General features: G+C 34.5%; 1 protein-coding gene across 1 annotated transcript in view; it reads left to right on the top strand.

Annotated features, from left to right (window-relative positions):
- The first annotated feature begins 14,099 nt into the window (after positions 1 to 14,099).
- Positions 14,100 to 20,391, top strand: part of LOC106462756 (transgelin-2-like) — a 47,218-nt gene continuing 40,926 nt past the window's right edge. The window contains exon 1 of the mRNA XM_013922710.2: positions 14,100 to 14,279. Coding sequence (XP_013778164.1) covers positions 14,226 to 14,279 — 54 coding nt within the window. The 5' untranslated portion in view covers positions 14,100 to 14,225. The remainder of the gene's footprint in view (positions 14,280 to 20,391) is intronic.

The raw sequence follows: 20,391 nt of genomic DNA, 5'->3' as shown, positions 1-20,391 counted from the left end.
TTCCGTTCTTTCATTTGTGGGTAAGTTATAAAATGTGACTGTCATTCTGGTTCAAAAGAGCTGGACTAAGAGTGGTGAAGAGTCTTTTTGACTGGCTATCCTACCTTTCGCCAGTAGCTTTACGTTACGGAAAGCTTAATCTGAACTTTATGGGATCTCTGAATTGGCTGTTTAGCATATTTGCGTATATGGTGCCGTTCAGGTTGAAAATTTCAATTTCCATTTCATTTTCCTAGGTTCACTTTCAGTTCAGCATATAAGAGAACAGAAAGGTAAATATTCTATACGAAACACAAGTTCATTTGTATGTCACCAGATGGAAAGAAAGCTGTAATGTTTAGATTTTAAAACTCAGTACGAGAAAGCCTTTAAGTTATATTAGGATACAGATTCCTATACGCTTTAGCTTGAGCCCCCCCCCCTCTTATACACGCTCGCTGAGGATTCCACTTGATGGTTTAATAGTATATTATTATTTAGGTCCACTTAATAACGGAGGGGTCAAACAGGAAATATGGAGAGGAATCTAAATATGAAAATTTGAATAAGTTTTAAGTTAAGTGAGAAATAACAGACTGGACTTGTTTGAAGTTAAGTGAAACAATCCTTATTCATTATACAGCAAATAAACAGTGTGTATACTTATGTAGACACTTAAACAATCATCTCTACTGAATGTATATATATATATATATATATAGATCGTCAGGTTTTCATCTCTGAAGATGAATCTCTGCAGCGCTAAACACGATGAAAGTCAATTTGAACTGAGAGAGAACCAAGGTTCTGATCGTGAGACAAACTTCAGTTTCTTTCTCTCACGATGACGTCACCATGTGACTGGGACATGTAAACATCATCTACTCGACCAGCAAAAGGACGAATCCACATTTTCGTGGCCAAAGAAGGTGTTATCTGATAAGAGAAAAAGGGAGAAAGAGACAAAAATACAAAGGTTAGGAGAACTGAGAAATTTCAACGGTTTTTTGAACCAAGTGTTTTAGGTTAAAACTGCATAGAGAAAAACTACACGCAAATTCGAAAATTTCTATTTCATTAAATATGGTGAAAAAAAACCTCAATATAACACACATGATATACTCATATATCATACTTATTGGTCAATCGTATCTTCCTTATTCTGCAGGTTCAAAGAATACCAAATTATAAAGTGGTTTATATTTCTCTTCGAACCCTAATCAAGTTTATTGTGAAGATACAGTCACAGTCAAAACACAGAAGATTTACAATAATCAACAACTATGAAAGCTGCAAACACAAGAAAAAACGAGGGCAAGTATTAATAATGGGTGTGTTGAACTGGTGAAAGAGGTATGGAGAAACTTTTAATATATTTTTCTAACCAGTTCTGTGTGACCTTTTCCCCTAAGCTGCACTAAAAGAAAGTTAAACGCAAAATGAAAATTATTCTGACAAGTTAAAATTAAACAAAATTTAAACTAAACTTATTTGAATACAAATACTCCAAAATCTTAGCAAAGTCTACCAAAAGCTAATGCTAACAAACATTACCAAATTTAATGCTACAACCCACAAAATGTTACTACATGGTATTAAGTGCAAAACATAATAACATCAACAAAGACAGGCTTTCACACGACCACACCTTGCACACGTGATCTTCCTACCTTTAGATATAAGCTCAGCTCAGTGGTGTGGCAGCCCTTAGCCAACAGAAAAGACAAACGTCTATCTCGAAACGTTAAGAGCTATCGTTTCTGTAAGAACTCACAGCTAATTGCTGAACAATGGCTTCTTGTCTTATGAGCACCAGAGAAAGGAAAATTGAGTTGTTATGTCCAAACTGAACTGAAAAAAATACAGAAATGTCGAAAAATGTATGCATTAACTAAAGGAGAGACAGTGTGTGGTAATGTCCTGTACTACAATAATCAAATATCATCACAAATTTCATGATTCCTCTATATAGCCATATCTCTTTTTTTATTTGTAAAAAAATAACGAAATTTTATGTGATTTTAAAGAGTTTATTTACCATTAAAGTAATAGCCCTTTATGATGGGGCGAAATAAAATTATCGCTTTGAAATTACTGAAATGAATAGTAAAAGTAAGATTGCTACATTTTATGTAAGCTTTTATACACATTAGTTTGGTAGTCGTCTACTGCATGGCGAATTGAATTCTATATAAGACACTTTGCACTTCTTTAGCTAACCAAACAGTATAAAAAACACATGCTTCAGTTGTTGATAGTTGGTAGTGAAAAATGGCTAAACTAATTATTTTCTAGAGCCAAAGACAGTTCATGTAGTTGATATAAATATACAGTAATTAGTGAAATGTGAAGACGGTTTAGAGAAGTGTTTCCAAAACTATGTTATTCCGCGGAACAAAATAAGCAATAACAGATAAATTGTTTATATAGACTTGCTAAACATTACTAAGACATAAACTGTTTATATAAACTTGCTAAACATTACTAAGACATAAACTGTTTATATAAACTTGCTAAACATTACTAAGACATAAACTGTTTATATAGACTTGCTAAATATTACTAAGACATTGCAATTAACGTTTCCACATTCGATGCAGCACCTGACATGCACCTTCAATTGTCAACTATCATCCCAAGAGCTCTGTGAAGGGAAACAAGCCCACACTTCGTCCTGACAGTAATAAGTGTCATTCTTTCTTATAGTCTTGAATGAATCATACTTTTTATGATGTGCCGCGAAAAATAATTCTACAATATACATATATATATATATGCAAAAGGGTTCCAGCACTTGAGAAAGATTGGAAACCACTGGCTTAGAGAGAGGGAGTAGTTCCACGAAATGCATCACATGTCAATGTCACTTCTAATGTGTAAAGGTACAATGTGGTGAAAAGACGTTGGCCATCCAGTTCTCAGTAAGATACAAGTAACAGTCGCCATCTAGTTGCATATTAGTGAAGTTAACATGAGATCAGAGACCATATAGACCGTTTAACCTGAAACTAAATCTGTCCATAATTCCTATTTAATATGGAGATATCATCTTAGAAACTAGTTTTTCATAGGCATGTAGTGTATTATTTTGCATCTGACACGTACATTAAAAAAACGAAACTGTACAATTTTAAGAAACCAGAAATATATATATATTGTTATCTAACTTGTAATTATTTGACATGAAAAACGCAAAATCTTAATTTTGGGATTTTTTTTTCTTTCTAATAAATATTTATAATCAGTTGAAATTCTTCCATGCTAGTATTAAAGCTATAAGAAAAACTAAAGTACTGAAATTTTTCACCAGTTTTCTGAAACTTTTATTATATTTAAATATTTTTCTTTTCTTCGTCGAATACCTTTGAAATTAAAACCCGCAAGCTAAATCTATTGTTCTATGCAAAAAACAAATCTGTATGAGGTTCGAAATGCTTTGAGTTGAAATTTCGGCATATGATGGATTTTCTGGGTTTGAAACGACTATTTAAAGAAATGGACTACTTTTGAACTAGGTAGACGTCCCATACTGAAAACAGCAAAATGACATTCACTTATAGCTATTGGTTTAAATAGGGCTGTATGCGCCGATATGCGTACATCCATTATGACATAAATAAATAATAATAATAATATCATACTGCCTCACAGTACTCTACCCACACCTCTTTGATTTTGCAAGAAAATACGTTTGGGTTCAACGCTCTGCAATTATAGCGCAAGTATGTTTCACCTCAGGCCATTGGTTTTTTATTCCCAGAAACACCAATCCCCCCCCCCCCAAAATGCATACCGATACATTTTTCAAATAATTTTATACACTGCTTACACACAAAAAATATGGACTACCTGTGATACATATATAACATTGTCACCTGTCTCATGGATTTAAAAAAAAAAACTTGCATTCACTTACTTTTGCTTTTGTAAATTACTTATCTTGAAATATATTTTGAATAAGAATTTGAAATTTTTGCCTACATGATTATATATAGGGTCCGCTGCTTTAATGTTGTAAATTTTAGGATTACTAGCTTCAACTTCAAGAAACTTTTAAACGTTCTACTCCAACAATAAGGGCGGATACATTGGAGGAGTTCAGGGACTAAGGTCCCTCCATATCCAAAGCAAAAGTGTACAAGTATAAAGACTTCGTTGCTCAGCTTATGATGCTCTAAAATAAGCAATAAATATTCTATTCTATTATTGAAAATTGAAACGCTTTTCCCTTGAGATGGTCCTATTATTTAAAAATATAATAATTATATATCCATTTCATTGATATATATATATATATAATTATGGAATTAAATACATTATTGCAACTAGGCTTATGTATCATTAAGCCTATGATTTGGTCAAAGAATCGGTTCGCTCTTGTAACAAGTGCTAGTACCTCACTTTTCACTAACTTCTCAGCAGGTGACGCCACTGAGAAAAAGAAAAACATCAATAATATTTGCCACATGTAGAATGTATCTATTATTTTGAACTCCAAGAATTCTCCTACCGTTAATAATATTTGGTTTGTACCAGACACGGTCTTATAAATAGCTCTACTAATTTCCAAAAGTTTGATATCTTTTTTTCCTGTCAAGAGAAAATAACTTTCAAAGACCTGCATTTCTCGCTTTTTTAAATGTTACTGCTAAAGGACGGTAACCAAATTTCAAGCACTTTTTTATATTATATAATTTTATATTAGTGCACACATTAAGCTTTCAGCCCAATTCTTTTTAGTAGTCTATTATTGTTATTCTTGAAACAAGTATTAGATTTTAAATTCTGGAATAGTTTGTATAGCCCTTTGTTGTCTTATCTAGAATAACTCAGACAAATTAGACAAAATTCTCAGCAAGTATGAGAACTATCCTTCTAAACACAAGTCACTTTAAAAATACAAAGCTTTAAAGATATATGTTTCTCTGGTTTCATCAACCTGTTAATTAGACAAGGCAGACAGGCTAAAGCAGCTTAAAACAGGAGTGATCTGAGACTGGTTGCGCTCCCGAACAATGAAGCTTTTTGGGTCTTGTGAAATTGATTTTAGATTTTAGTCTGAGAACAATAATGCATATTTTTTATCTTTTCAACCAAATATTTACTGAAACGGTAGTTACCGTGCCCTACCTGTAATTATTAACTTATATATTATTCAATTTCCATTCGAACTTTTATCTCTATATGCGCCCCCCACCCCTTTTGCTGACACAGCGGCAAGCCTGAAGGTTTCGATAACTGCTGTGGACACAACACAAATATCCATTTGTGTAGCTTTGTGCTTAAAAACAAACTAACAAACCATATGTGCGTCATAAGTTATATATCGTGGTTTCTCTTTGGATGCCACATGTTAAGATTATATAAGTAAATTCTTATTTTTTTATTTTTGCTTTTTTTAAATCAAAATACTTTTTTATTATTTAATATTTGGCGAAATAGAAGTTGATTAGTTAAAAATATTAATAAAAGCATTGTTTTTATTTATGGTGCTATTAGTTGTCTTTTATTCGCTACAGTTAACTAAAATTCTTCAAATCCGGATTTGAAGATTTAATTGTTTTTATAAAAGATAATTGTTTTGATTATAAGAAAATACAGTTATTAACAAACATCTCCTCACCATTTGACCCCCAGTGGAACACCAGTATGTCTGCAGATTTACACGCTAGAAACCGGGTTTCGATACCCGTGGTGGGCAAAGCACAGATAGCCCATTGTGTAGCTTTGTGCTCAATTACAAACAAATCCCTACTATTTGTTGTGGTGAGTTTTCAAATTCAAATATAAGCGACGTAGAAGTATAAGATTTTAAGTTTGTTTGGGTTTCTTTCCTAAAATTCTCGATTTTATGATACAACATTTTATTTAGTTGAAATAACAAATAATCAAATAAAAATGTCTTTTTTGGCTAGGTATCTATCAAAATTCCTACCTGATTAATCATATTTTTGACTCCTATAAACCAGGGGATTTGGGCTATGCCCGGTTTCCTGCCTTTTCAGTCCGCCCCTGATGTAGAACACGTAAAAATCATCCAAAAATGTTAATACTATGTATTTAATATGTGTTCTATATTTTACAACTCACTATTTTAATGTTTGAAACCTATCATATAAATATCAAAATGTTCGCAGATATTGCCCTTGTGTTCTAATTTACATTTTTTTTTTGCGTGAAACTTAAAATTTCTTCTGACTTATCCATTTATAATGTTATATTTAAAATGCAATTTGCTATAGTTTGGTGTAATGTTTAGATAGTTCACTATTTTTGAGATTTTAAACCTGTGAGAAAACTGCTCCACGAAATTGACTGACTAACATTTTCCTCTATCCCCCTGCCCCCGAAGTCTACTGCCACCTATGAACTCTTGGCAGAGAAAAGGTTATTCTAGTGAAAGTGGAACACCATCATTCTATAACTATGACAACATTAAAAGCTAATGGATCGTTATAGCAGAAGTTTCGTGTTATAAAATACTATGTTCTGTTGCCAGTTGTATCGCCCTGGAAACAATAAATAAATATATATATATATATATATATATATATATCTGTGCTTGATATAATGGTCACTTGAAGATTCGAGAGTATTAGTATAAGATGTGATAAACTCCAGAAAAAGGAGAAAAAAAAGGCGCTATTGAAAAACATTATAATGAGATTGAGTGCATCCACAGCTCTTTGTGCTAACACCATAGCTTTTGATAAACATAAGTTGAGTTACAAAATTAACGAAAGAACAAAATATTTCCGATGTTTTCAATAGTTCTGGCATGAAAAAAGTTGGGGTGGCCTCAGGTATTGCCATCCACAACTTGATAGCATGTAAGCTAGAAATCAGCGCCTGCTTTGTTGCCGAAGATGTTTTGGGTTGGGCAGACTTTCTCCCAGTAGCTTAGTGATCAGCAACTGGTCAGCGGACATTCCAAATGAATCTGGGAACTTTCAAACAAGTATCTTGGTAGCCTGAATCAGCTCCTTTATGTAAGATACATTATTCAGCAATCTATGGGCTCTGCCAAGGTGAAAGTATAGTGTTTTTGGCATAACTGGACAACCAGTAAAATCCTCGAAGTCCGTAAACAGCCAAATTAACTCAAATTCCCAATCCTTTCTACTGTAGAAATTTATTGGATTGGAGCAACGTGAAAAGAATGAAAACAAATTCAACTGATTAGTTGAAAACAAGAAAGTCAGAAGAGTTCAAAACCTGATCTTAAATAGATAACGTCAAGATTGAAATGCAAGGGCAATCGAATTCTGATTGAGCAGAATATTGGTTAGTGTAAGTTAAAGTTTTAATGGCCCAATTCTACCAATCTCTCTCCTAAAATGTCTCTTATGAACAGTGTTAAAATTATTGTCATGATGAAGTGACATTTCTACAGGCTTGGGTGTACGAGCGTGTAACTCACCTATAGAGAATGTATACCTATCATCCGTGGATTATGGTTCCCCAGGCTTCATCAGGTTTTGTGCTTCACCTACATCTAACTGTGCTCTCCACTGTTGCTATTACAATGAAAACAACTCACAGTTAACCTGTAATTCAGCCACATTCCTTTCACTACCATCAGGTTATTATGCAAACAGAGTCCAGTCCAATAGGAAAGAAATGGGGCGAGACTGCAAACTGGTTCCTATGCAGGTAATCTAAATAGGCCAGCCACCACGTAGGCACTAGCCTTGATTTCCTGACCATGGAAATTCATTAACACTGATATCTTGCATTTTCTTCATACTCCTTTAAGATACAAGTTTAGTACAGCTAAGGCAACTGTGAAGTGATACCACATGAGTGTTACATCTTGTTTCTGGCTATACACTTACAATCTGTATTTTCATGCATTTCAACTGCATCTTATATTCAAATAATATTAAGAAAATATTTAGTGAAACTGTGTGCTCCTCACGATACTTTAATCTACATGATTGAAAGTATTCCGTCATAACCAAATAAAAACACTGAGTGCACCAAGTTTACATTGGTGTGATGCAAGTTACTGTTTTGAATTTCTCTTTCTACAGATAGTTTTACCTACTCACGAACATTTCGACTATATCCAATCGAAATATTACATTATACTGCTGGCAAAAATACAGGTCGCTCTTTATTTTATTTCAAATATAACATGAGCCGCTACTCTTTACTTTTCCTTGTCAAATATATTTAATTGTCAAATTAAAACACTCTGTCACCAGCATTAATTAAAATATCAGCTGCACTGAATCTTCAAATAATGCTTTACAAACCAGTCATCACAGTTAAATTTATATCTCAAAATCTTATCATCAAGGTCAAATCCTTTTTTCTTATTTATAGTTGCTTGATAGTTATGTTTTCAATGTAACTGATCCATTTATACTGTACATCACTCATGAATGACTATACATAATGGCCATGCAAAACCACAACCATATAATGTACATTGCCATATAAATTCATTTTCATATACAGTACTAGCTATAAACAGACTGCCTTCCGTTTGAGCACAATATCATGGTAACCTACATGGTCAATCCACTAACCATGTTTCAGCAGCAATCTTACCGTAATGTGCTGCCATCTATGAGCTATTAAACTCAAAACATTTTCTAAGTATCAAAAAATAAATAATAACCAAGAAGAATTCGACTTTCTAGCTAAATTTGTTGTAACCAAGATTAATATCCATACTTAAATATAATATAAACATAATAATACACAGTAAAATACACTTACAGTCCTACACACACACACCAACACTAGTAGCAGAACAATTAAGATACTGAGCTAAAATTTCATTAGTAAAATATTATCACGGTTTGTAGATGTGCTTATGCACGTCACTGGCCACTGTATATCATATGTCAATGGACTGATCTGTCAGAGTACTGGAGCCAAGCTGTTTTTGTAGTGCTGGCACATACCAAAGCCATATGCAGTCTCCACACTGGAATTTACTTTCCTTGACTACTGTGTTTTAATATCTCTTCTGCCATATAGCGCCTTCCTAGCTGTTGGTGTGCAAACGCCTGTGTATTGATAAAAGCAAACCTTAATCAATCCAGATATTCTTAAAGACACTGCAACACGTCTGTCCTAGAAGCAGACCATACATCACACCTGCAGAAAAGAGCAATGTTTATCGACCAAACACGAGAACATTCAGCAAACAAGTAATCAGTTTCTTTTGTGCTGTACTGTGTGCCATCATGACATATTGGAATCTTTACCCGGTCAGTAAGGCGAAGAACAACAAACTTAACAAGCATCCACTTGATAGTTTGTATTACTCTCTCCTCCAAACCATCAGACTGGGGGTGGTAAAGCAATGTGTGTGTCTTTACCACACCTAACGCATTTCACAACACAGAGAATAGCTGATTTGTTAAATTAACTCCCTGGATTGTGTCGATATTTTCAGAAGTGCCAAATTAGGATACCCCATGTTTCTTCAACACATCAGCTACAGACTTTGTTGAATTATAGACCAATAGATAAGAACTGGCACACTGTGAAGTTACAGCTTATGACCAGCACCTACCAGTTACCTCGTTTAGTCTCAAGGGGAGGACAAAAACATGAATAAAGGACCTATTTACTAGGCATGTGTTTGCTGTTGGTTTGCCCTTGGTGAAGCTCCATGTGAAATATTCACTTGAGTAGAGTAGTCTGTTTGAGGCCCAGGCTTTATCCTTTCGTGTGACTCATTTGAGGTCATGACTTGAGACATCACTGCCACAGAAACTGCTTCTATTAAGGTGAGTATTTCTCACACACAAGTGAATGATGCCTCATTGTCTCACTGGGTAGCCTTTCAATGAACGTGTCTTCTAGGATGTCTTTATAATCTACTTAAACTATTGCAGAATGTGCTTTTCCATGTATATTGTCTGCATAAGCACCCAATTTCTCAGAGGGACCACTCTCACAAGCTGTAAACTTAGCTCAATGGATGATTCTCCACTAGCTGAAACCATTGATGTTAGTCAGCTTCAATTGTATTCCAATCCCGTACTTATGCCTTCTTTAAATACATGATAATATCAAAAGCTGGAATAATCAAACTCAAGGTTAGGCATTGTATTGGCTCTTTCCGAGTAAACCATTCTAGGCAGTGGCCTGCCTGAAACCCCTCAAATACACTTCAAGTCCTTCTTTGCCACACCCTAAAACATTAGGGGTTTGATCTGTTTTGCCTCTATCACTTCTGTTTTTGGTTTTGGCATAATTATCTCACCCACAGACTCCCAACCAACACCAGGCCGAGACATTCTAGACATCATGGAAGTGGTGAAGTGGGCTGATGCAGGGACCCTACAATCAGACAAGCATAGGTCCATTCTTTGGGCCATAGAATGACAAGCTACAGGAGTTTGTTTGTCCATCTACTCTGAACAACTCCAAGGTTCTTCTGCCAAAGAGAGGCAGAGTGAATAACTGTCCCATGAATAACTATTTTCATCAGTTTATGCCCATTGTCTCACCTGATGGGAAGCAGCTTCTGCTGTTAGATGCTGTCTACCAGAAGCACCTCAGGTCTCTCTTGGCCAGTCAAGGGTGGCATCACCAAGAACCAGGTTCAGACTATTCTGGTCTGGAAATATCCTGGAGTCCTGAAGAGACCAGTCTTGGTCCCATCAGACAGCATAACACTGTTGTAATCATCAATAATCCATACCTCCTGTGTACCGAAGTTAAACTTTAAGGGTGTGAAGCTAATCAGCCATACTGAAGCAAAGAAAAAGACTGGATGGAAATTGAACACTGTGAAACAATCGTTGTTTCTAAACACAAACACAATTAAAGTTACTGACAAGTGTACAGTGTGGTGTTTTTACTGGAAAGAAAAATATATAACCTGAATTATATAGTTCACTTAAATTGTTCTAGACTGAGAAAACATGGTATAATATATTCTAGTAACACCAATGGCATTACCTTTAGAGCACAGTTCTACCTTATGATTGAGGTCACTCTCACTTCAGAACAAGGGGTAATGCATTCCTGGAGCATCAACTACCTTTCCAGTGGAAAAGATCACTGTTGATTTTTATACAGTAACCTCAATGTTACAGCATTTCTTCTCGCAAGAAAGTACACTATACACCCTAGATGACTGACCTAGTTCTGTGAATAACTAGGATAAGAAGAAGTGGCTCCCTTAACTGACTTTCTATATTAACAGCACATAATAATTATGTACAGAAATTCTGAAAAAATATATTAAAACTAAAAGGGTAGGAAGCACAAGGTGTGCTTGCATACCACTGACTAGCAGCTCTTTTACACTCTTAGTGTAACTAGTTAGATACTGGTGTTGAAAAAAAGTATTTTCAAAGTCTTAGATTACAGTACCTTTCTAGACAATGGCGTAATAATACTAAAGCTTAAGAATAGGTTAGTAGGCATAGGTGTTGTAATTTCAATTTTATGATTTCTTTGGCTAATATTCGAACCCAATACTCCTTGTATAATGTAGAAGTTATCTACCAACTATAGCTTTTGTCGAGAACTGGCAACAAGTTGTCAGTAGGATAACACAAAGATTAGAAAGCTTCTGGTTTCCCTCTTATTGATAGACTAGAAGCAAATCTTCAATGGCTGCGATTTTTGCAGTATTTAAATATCCTGTCCTTCTTTACCTATTATGTGCTCTAGGACTTCCCGTTGAATGCACATAAGTGCACACATTACTGGCTTCATATTCACCCCTGCTTTCAATATATACTAGAATATCTATCTAAGGATATCAATTGCAACTCATCTCTTAGCACCCAGATTTTCCAGATACCTACTTCCTTACAGGCTTCAGGAAGAAGTCAAAATCTTTTTATATTGACCCCTATAGCATAACAAGATAATGTGTTGTTTTCTGTCTCTACCTCAGGTAGGTAGTGAACAGTCCCATTGGTTCACAGTTCTGGTGCCAATGAAAACAATAGCATAGGTTCTTTAATCCTGTTTGTCAAAACACTGTTGTTGGAATAGACCTGTGATGTATGGCCTGAGTCCATCAAGTGATGTGTTGCTGTAATAAACATGATTACTTTCAGCTTGGTAAAGCATAGGTCCTAGAGGTCTAATTTCATGCAGAGCAGTCAACTACTTTTTCTGGAATCTTTCTTCCTAGAGGCGTTGCAATCCATCCATCCAGTAATACTGTTGGAGGACGATAGTTGGGTTATAAAGTAAATATCCTCCCCATTTTCGTTGGTGAAATTTCCCAACTTTGTGGGAGTAAAGTAAAACACACCTTTGGGAGACATGGTTCTCCTCTGCTATACATATAGTCCTTTTATTCTCTAAATCTCAATGAGAATTAATCACAGAATTACATCAAGAATTTCTTCGAGTGAATTGTCCCCATTTATAGAAGAGAAGGACAGTGCCATATAGTGTCCTTGTGCACTTGTCACTTTGAGTGTTTTTGTATTTAATAAAAATTAGTTTTTACTTTGATTTAAATGTGTTTGGTCTCTCTCTTCAGACTCATAGAGATGAACTTGGAATTAGTTGGTTAACGGGGATGAGGATGCAATAAAAATACACTTCTGCAATAAATTTCTATTTACTGTGATATAGAAAGATATAATATGTTTGCTAAACCCTTAGTTAATATGTAGATTTTTCGAAATTTCTGTTCCCTTTCAGTCAGTTTGGACACAGTCGCTCAAGTAAACAACATAACTTTCTTTAACTTAGTTGCACAATGGACTACATCCATTAATTTGTCATTAAGTATGCTCATTTGCAGGAAAATAGTTGAGGCTTCACTCGCAATATCAGGAAATAGACAGTTGTCTTTTCTATTGTTGAATCGTTTAGTGGTCTGGGGCTTTCTCGTTTCTGTGTCCAAGTAAGAGTGGTTGAAGCCATACGAACCAGGTGCATGGCGTGAGCAACCTGGCTTTGTTTATGCTTTTGTATTTTGGTATTTAAAGACACTCTACCCTGTTACGCAGAGATTTGTCGAGAGACTGGTGATAAGTTGGATAATTTTAAACTTTTGTAAGATTGTTTTTGCATTATATATATATATATATTTGATTTAACTTTGAAGAGTTGTAAATGTATTCACACTTTAAGACTAAGAGTCTATTTCAGTAACTTGTTTTACTTTGAGAAGTTTGATTGTTAACTTAAAGAGGCCACTTTTCTTTAATATTTGAACTTTTTTATCTGTATATAACTGTGGGGGTAACCCTGAACTAGTAACAAAGAACCAATAAAGATTTTATGCCACATTCTATCTCTCTTACCAGTTTCACATACCCGCTACAAACATTTACCCCTATTTTGTTTGTGTATTGTGCTTGTATTTGACTATGTTTGTAATTGATAAAGATTGTTATGTACATATTGTATACTGACTCCTTCCTTACAATGAACTCAGTCTGAATATTCAGAAATATACTCCGCAACTCAATAATCGTCAAACTCTGCTGAAAATCTATGTGCCGGAGAATACCACAAAATTTTACTTTTTAGTCTCTTTATGGTTAAATAATATTCCAATCGAAACGTGACACTTCAAAAACTTTTTGTGAGAACATCACACAAACTGAACCATCTATAAGTGCCAACTTCTATTTAAACTAGCCACCTCAGTGAACTGTGAAACAAAATAATTAAAGCCCTGTAGCTCTAAATTCACAAATATGTTCATAAATTTTAATTTCACGAAGTTTGAAACCACTATAATCCTTAGGCTAATGCTGATGTTATAAACGTAATTATGACGATGGGAAAACCGACTAGCCTTTGTTGTGATGAAAGTCAGTGTATCCTCGAATAGGATATATTTAACTAGTTTTTTTTGTTAATCGCGGAAGTGTAAGGACTGTAAATGATGAGAAGCGCTATAATGCTCTGTGTATTGAGTTAAAGTTGAGAAGTTCATTGTTTATAATATAGACTTAATAATTCATTACTAAAAGTTACTGGGTTCTTTTAAAATGGATTTGCTTGCATTTTGAGTTCATTAAAGAAAGAAAGTAATATGATGTCATACCTAAATTTATTCTTCAGTAAATGCTCGCCCACTGTGATAATTAAAGCTTGTGCGAGAGGTTACATATGTGACGTCACCCCCACAGATACACCCAACAATCACGTGACCACGTTTTGAACTACGGCAGCATAGCGAGTGTGCTTTAGATGGTCGATTCTGGGTGATGTTCTGAGGTGTGCACGGGCATTTCTCGGTGAAAACAAGTTGTTTTCCTTCCAAGTAAATTTCACAAATTGTTTTGAAAATGGCAGAAAATAGAGCACTTAAATCAGGATTTGCAGCTGAAGCTCACAACAAAGTAAGTAGTACGATTTAGTCGTTAATTTATGCCTGCTAAAGTAATAAAAATTACAATCGTCTGGAATAATTCACATTTTCAGTATTAACGTAAAGTCAATTACTCAGTATATCGGGGCTTTACACTGGTTAGAAGGTTCAGGAACGATAGATGCTGTAGTCTGTTACAATCTCCTCTCTTGCACTTGAGTCGAATTGTGTAACGACAGATCGACTGAACTGTGAAATTATTATTATTCCAGACTTTTTATATGAATTTCATAGTGAAACGGTTTACACGTGTTAAGAAAATCGTGGTTGTTTCCAATTCGCTCGTTAAAATTATAATTCGGTTTATTTCTTAATTTCCGATATGTTTAAGATGTTACAATTGAAAATGTCTGTTGATTTACTGATTAATTTTCTTTAGTCAATCTCAATGTGTAATAAGTAAAGGGGTTGGGGGGGGGGGGTTGTAGTTTGGCGTTGAACAAAAATATAAATGAAGATATTGCTAGCTATGCTGCACAGAACTTACGTTTATTTTGTATTTATGTATAGATATGCATGTATTGCACTGAAAATATATATACAGAAATTAAAATAGTATTAAGAAACAGCCATAAATAGACGTCGTTTATACTCAGTTATCAATATGACATACATCATTGAGTTGTATGATACATTTTAAACCTTTGGAATTTTCTGAAAAACAAATACTTTGTTAAAAGTTTGAGAGAAAAAAAACCATCAGAGTTTGTACAAACTAGGAATGTAGCTCATCGCTTACAGTGTCCCTCTTGAAGCAGGTGAAGACTGTCATTTCTTCCCCAAATTCCAAATGAAAGACTATCAGTGCTTTCTTTAAGTTTAAAAATTCAAAATCAGACAAATTAAGACTATTGTTGCATAAAGAAATTAAGAACCAGACAAATAAAAACTGTCACTACTTCATCATAAAATTCAAAACCTGACAATTAAATGCTGCCATTGTATCAAAAATACAAATAAAATCAGAACCTAGCAGAAAAATATTACTCCTCGAAGCTAGAAACTAAAAAATAAAAAAGTGAATGCTATTTTTGTTCCTCACAAAGTCCGAAACCTGACTATGAATTAACATAGAATCTACAATCAAATAAATCAAGAACGTCGTACTTTACCATAAAATTTCAAGTACAAAAAAAAACAAAAGCTGTCATTACTTCTTTTTATATAAACATAATGTATAGATATTGTGAAGAAATTTACTATAAAAAAATGCAAAAAATGGTTGGGAGTCAAATTTGTCATTAAATGGATATTGCAGTGAATTTTCCACAACTTTATGGATTTAAGCATTTATGAATGTAAGCATTAAGCAACTGTGTTTGTACATAAAAATGTTCTGATACTAATTACTATTGTTTCGTACATTCTGATGTAATGTACAAATATTGCATGGGTATCTTATTTCATTTTCAAAACTTAATGTTAATTTAATATAATGCATTATTAAATGAACCACACAACGTTTACGTGTACTTGTCCTTCGTCATTTGGTTAAATAAATCACACTAAATGTTCACGTACTTGTACGACATTTCTGTAACTGAACCACACCAAATGTTCTTGTCATGTATCACTAAGAGTCTCATATTTTTGTGCTATAAGACTTAGCTTAGGAAACTACATCAAGAGTTAGTCCTCCTGCTTTTCCCACTCAATGAGAACTAAGACAAATATTCAGGTTCATGTTACGAACCACTTTACTAAAAAAAAACATTCCACACTTTATATAAGAAATGTAAAAAATAAATTGGCACATTGGTTTTCACAGTTTTTAAAATGTAACTACAAGTATGTTCTCAAATAATACTTAGCATGTGCTCATTGACATAATCATCACAAGTAAACAGAATTCATATTAATATATTCATAATTAAGTCCATAAGCACCAGTTATAAAACTGGTGACTTTCAGTTAGGTGAGGGCTTTAAGAGCTGTAAAACCATCGAAAAACTACTTAACAATGAAGTTTAGGCCTACTTAGAATTAGTTACTGTGTTTTTCCGCCCCATGTGGTATGTATATCTCTTGACGTTTTTCAGAAGGTGCAACACTAATTCATGTAAATTAATATCAAAATATGAACATAGTAGAATTTTACCTGTCGTACAGAAGCGATCTCTATAATTATTATTATCCTAATTCATTCACAAATGAAGCATTTGTCTAGAATACTTGTTTAAATGGGGTTTTTAAACATAAAGACTGCATTTCACTAATTATTTCGTAGCCCTGCCTGTTTTATGTGTTTACATCTAATAATATGTTACTTCACAGTTATATCCTCCAACGTCTAGTCTACTTTTTGTTAGTAAAATTCTTTTGATATTGGCCTACCTTTTACAACATCGGATTCGTTTCTTGTCTTCAATGAATAGTCTTATATTCCAAACTCTTATATTTGTATTAAATACACTGCTTCAATAGTTTCCTACAGTAACGATCATATCAACTAAGATTACAGTATATTTACAAAAGCTGGAATTAAATGTTTTAACCATGTTAAAAACCATTCAATTAGGCGGCATTTTTACAAAAGCTGGGATGAAATGTTTTTAACCATATTAAAAACCATTCACGCTGTAATTGTTGATTAAATGAAATGAAGCAAAGTGTCCCTTTGGAGTAAAACACTATAATTATAAATACACTTTACCGAGGTTGCTTTAACAGAAGTAAATATGAAGTGTTCTTTGAAATTTCATAGAGGTACTATATCATTTTGTGGAACATGATCTGTGTCGTTAAAACTTCTCTGTTAGGTTCGTTATCATAATGCAGACCTTCTCAGTTACCTATAGCAACCAAATATAGTTTATAGAACTTTTAAAAAAGTGATTACAACAGAGTGAGACTTAACACGTGTGGCACTATGTAATACCACACCTCACTTAGTGGCCGCTTCGACCGACACAGAGAAACAAGAGGCTTACCAAACCGACAGCCCAGAAAGTTTCACATTACTGTTTAACACATGCCCTATGAAACAGTGTAACACACGGTCTGCTGCACATCTTCAAACAACTATTAACAAGACAGCTGGAAAACTCCGCTGCTTCTGTTAAGCATTATGGGAGCTTACTGATATTACTTTTCAATCCTAACTGTGTATTAAATTTCCATCACTTTATACTTTCGTTCGTGACGAAATATTGTCAGTAATCTTGGCGAGAGTTGTTCGACTTTTAAGGCAAATAAAACGAATATCTCTAAGACTTTTTTTTTTTTTGCTCAAAGAGGCACTACAGTCTTTGCGGGCCCAACCCCTCATGTAATAAAACAGGGGAGATAAAACGAAAACATGCATCAAATGTTACAATTTTAGGGGTATTATAATAGCTCCCCAGACATCTTTAGAGGTGCTTTATTTGCACCTTCCTTTTAAAGTTCTTGGTTTATCAATGATTTTTTTATGAATTGCATAATACTGATGTGTTTGTTCAGTTTCTTTTCTTTTTTCATCTGGCGTTCGGGGTTTGAGGAAACTCTGATGCCATTCGTAATTCGGGGGTGGCCGTCTAGAGGTTAAGATGCTGTATGGTAAACAGACTTGCATTCGACAATAAAAACTTTATTCTCTGAGAAAACTCTACTGCCAGTTGTATAAGTATAATGGAACTGGACGTCAGTGGAGGTTCTTCTTTTCCCTGGTAAAGAGTAGCCGAAGAGTTGGCTAACTGCCTTTCATCTAGTGTATCCCTTGAGTAGCTTTGCATGGAATTCAACAATCAAAACAAACTTTCTGTACTCTTTCGGTATGTTCTGTTCCTTTTCTTCCTTATTTAACTCGCTCAGACCTTACCCGACATTACGACCATTTATTTACACGTTAGAAATATTTTACAAATAGTCCCCTAGTGGCACAGCGGTAAGTCTGAATGCTTAGAACGCTAAAAACCGCGATTCGATACCTGTGGTAGACATAACAGAGATAGCCCATTGTGTAGCTTTGTGCTTAACTACAAACACGAAACTTACAAATATAGTATTTTATTTTGTATTTGTTAACACATGACATCATCACTTCCGGATAAGTAACAATACACTGTAAATAAAGAAAACAAATAAACGTTTTTGTATGAAATGATAACTCGATAAATCAAACACGTACCGTAACAAACAACTGATAGCACCGATAAGTTTCGTCCTAGTAGTTTCACATTTGTATTTTCGTTGATGTTCATAGAGCGGGAGCTGGTTGAGCTACAGTTTAACAAGGTTTCGGGGGTGCATAGAAATACACATATTTTATTGTTTATATAATTATCGTTAAAAATTAGATTTTCTAACGAATTATTTTAGAATTCACAAGTGATAAGATGTTTTGCTGCATGTACAAAAATAATTACATTAAAAACTGATTATGCGATTTATTTTATTTTAATCGCAGTTACTTGAAATCTGATTTTACTTTCTCAAGTTTCACACGGTTCCCGGACTCGTACTCTTGACGTAATTGAAATGTCCAGTCTCAAAAATTTCAATCCTTTACAAAAGAACTGTGTAACTCAACTTAAAGTAAGTGCTAACAAATTGATTGAAAACCTGTTCATTGCTCAATGTCGTAAGATCTTCGTGGCTTCTTTAGCATCCCAAAAGTTTTAAATTACACACACAGTTCACTTAATGATAACTTGAACCACAAATTATTAGTTAGCTGAACTAATATTCGCTGATGGGCTTAAGTTTACAGTAGACGCCAATACAACAACCTTCACTTGTATGCTAATCTTTCGAACGTATGACACATTCTGATATTCATGATTTCTTCACCGAAATCCAAACTAGTTAAACTAATAAAATCGCTAACTCAACAGTCTATTCACTACTGTAACAGTTTTACAAATCCGCCAATAACTACCTTAACTCATTTTCTATATAGCTAAAATGATTACCTAAACGCTCAAGAAAAATCTAGATGTTATGCCACACACTCATCTCGTGAAGTGAAAACTCTATTCAGCTAAACACGATACAAAAGTGCAAGAGTTAAAATTCAGTTAAAACCATCTTATGCCGAGACTGCACATAGGACCCGGTGCTAAACTCCGGCATATTTCGCACAAGTGGATGAGAATTGATACATTTCTCTTGTATGGGATGTCAGTATATCGCGTGTTAACCCTCAACTAATAGCTGGTACCCATCATACAGATGGGTAGACTGGAACAAGTAGGGTAAAGTGTCTACCTTAGGGACACAACAACATGGCGCAAACCCGCTTCGAACTAACAGTCATCTGACTACGAGTTCGAAGCGTGAAGCCACGCTGCCCCACAAAGCCTACAGCAAAATATGTAACTTAACTGGTTCTCTCTTAAGTTATCTACAACTTCTTATGGGCTTTGTTAAAAATACTAATATTGTATTAATACTACAACAACGACACCCAATAGCCATGTTAGCAACAAATACTTCTAACGAAACACCAATTAATATTTATATTCCATAACAAAACAATTATTTTAAAATTAGGAACAATTCATAAGAATTGACGTGCTGTTGCGCAACAAATCGATTAAGAAAAGAGAACACTGGTCATGTAAAAAATAATCATAATTTATCGGAAAATATGCAGTATCTGACCTTTAATAATTTCAGGCAGGCGGTAGCGCTATCTATTGTGGGGATGGCTCAGATTGTTAATCGATTTGTTTGTTTTGAATTTCGCGCAAAGCTACACGAGGGCTATCTGAGCTAGCCGTCCCTAATTTAGCAGTGTAAGACTAGAGGGAAGGCAGCTAGTCATCACCACCCACCGCCGACTCTTGGGATACTTTTTACCAAAGAATAGTAGGATTGACCGTCACATTATAACGCCCCCACGGCTGAAAGGACGAGCATGTTTGTTGCGACGGGGATTCGAACCCGCGACACGCAGATTGCGAGTCGAGTGCCCTAACCACTTGGCCATGCCGGGCCTTGTTAATCGAAATGGTATTTTATACATCTCCTCAATAGGTCATTCAGAAATTTACGATGCTATATAGTGTTTCATTTTCTAACTATATATGTAATGACTGATTCACAAGTTCTGGGAATTGTTACGTATTATAATTTCAAATAGCCTGAAATTGAGTTAACTT

This window comes from Limulus polyphemus, unplaced genomic scaffold, assembly GCF_000517525.1.
Source record: "Limulus polyphemus unplaced genomic scaffold, Limulus_polyphemus-2.1.2 Scaffold47, whole genome shotgun sequence".
Classification (NCBI taxonomy): Eukaryota; Metazoa; Arthropoda; class Merostomata; order Xiphosura; family Limulidae; genus Limulus; species Limulus polyphemus.
This window is presented reverse-complemented; position numbering and strand designations above follow the sequence as displayed.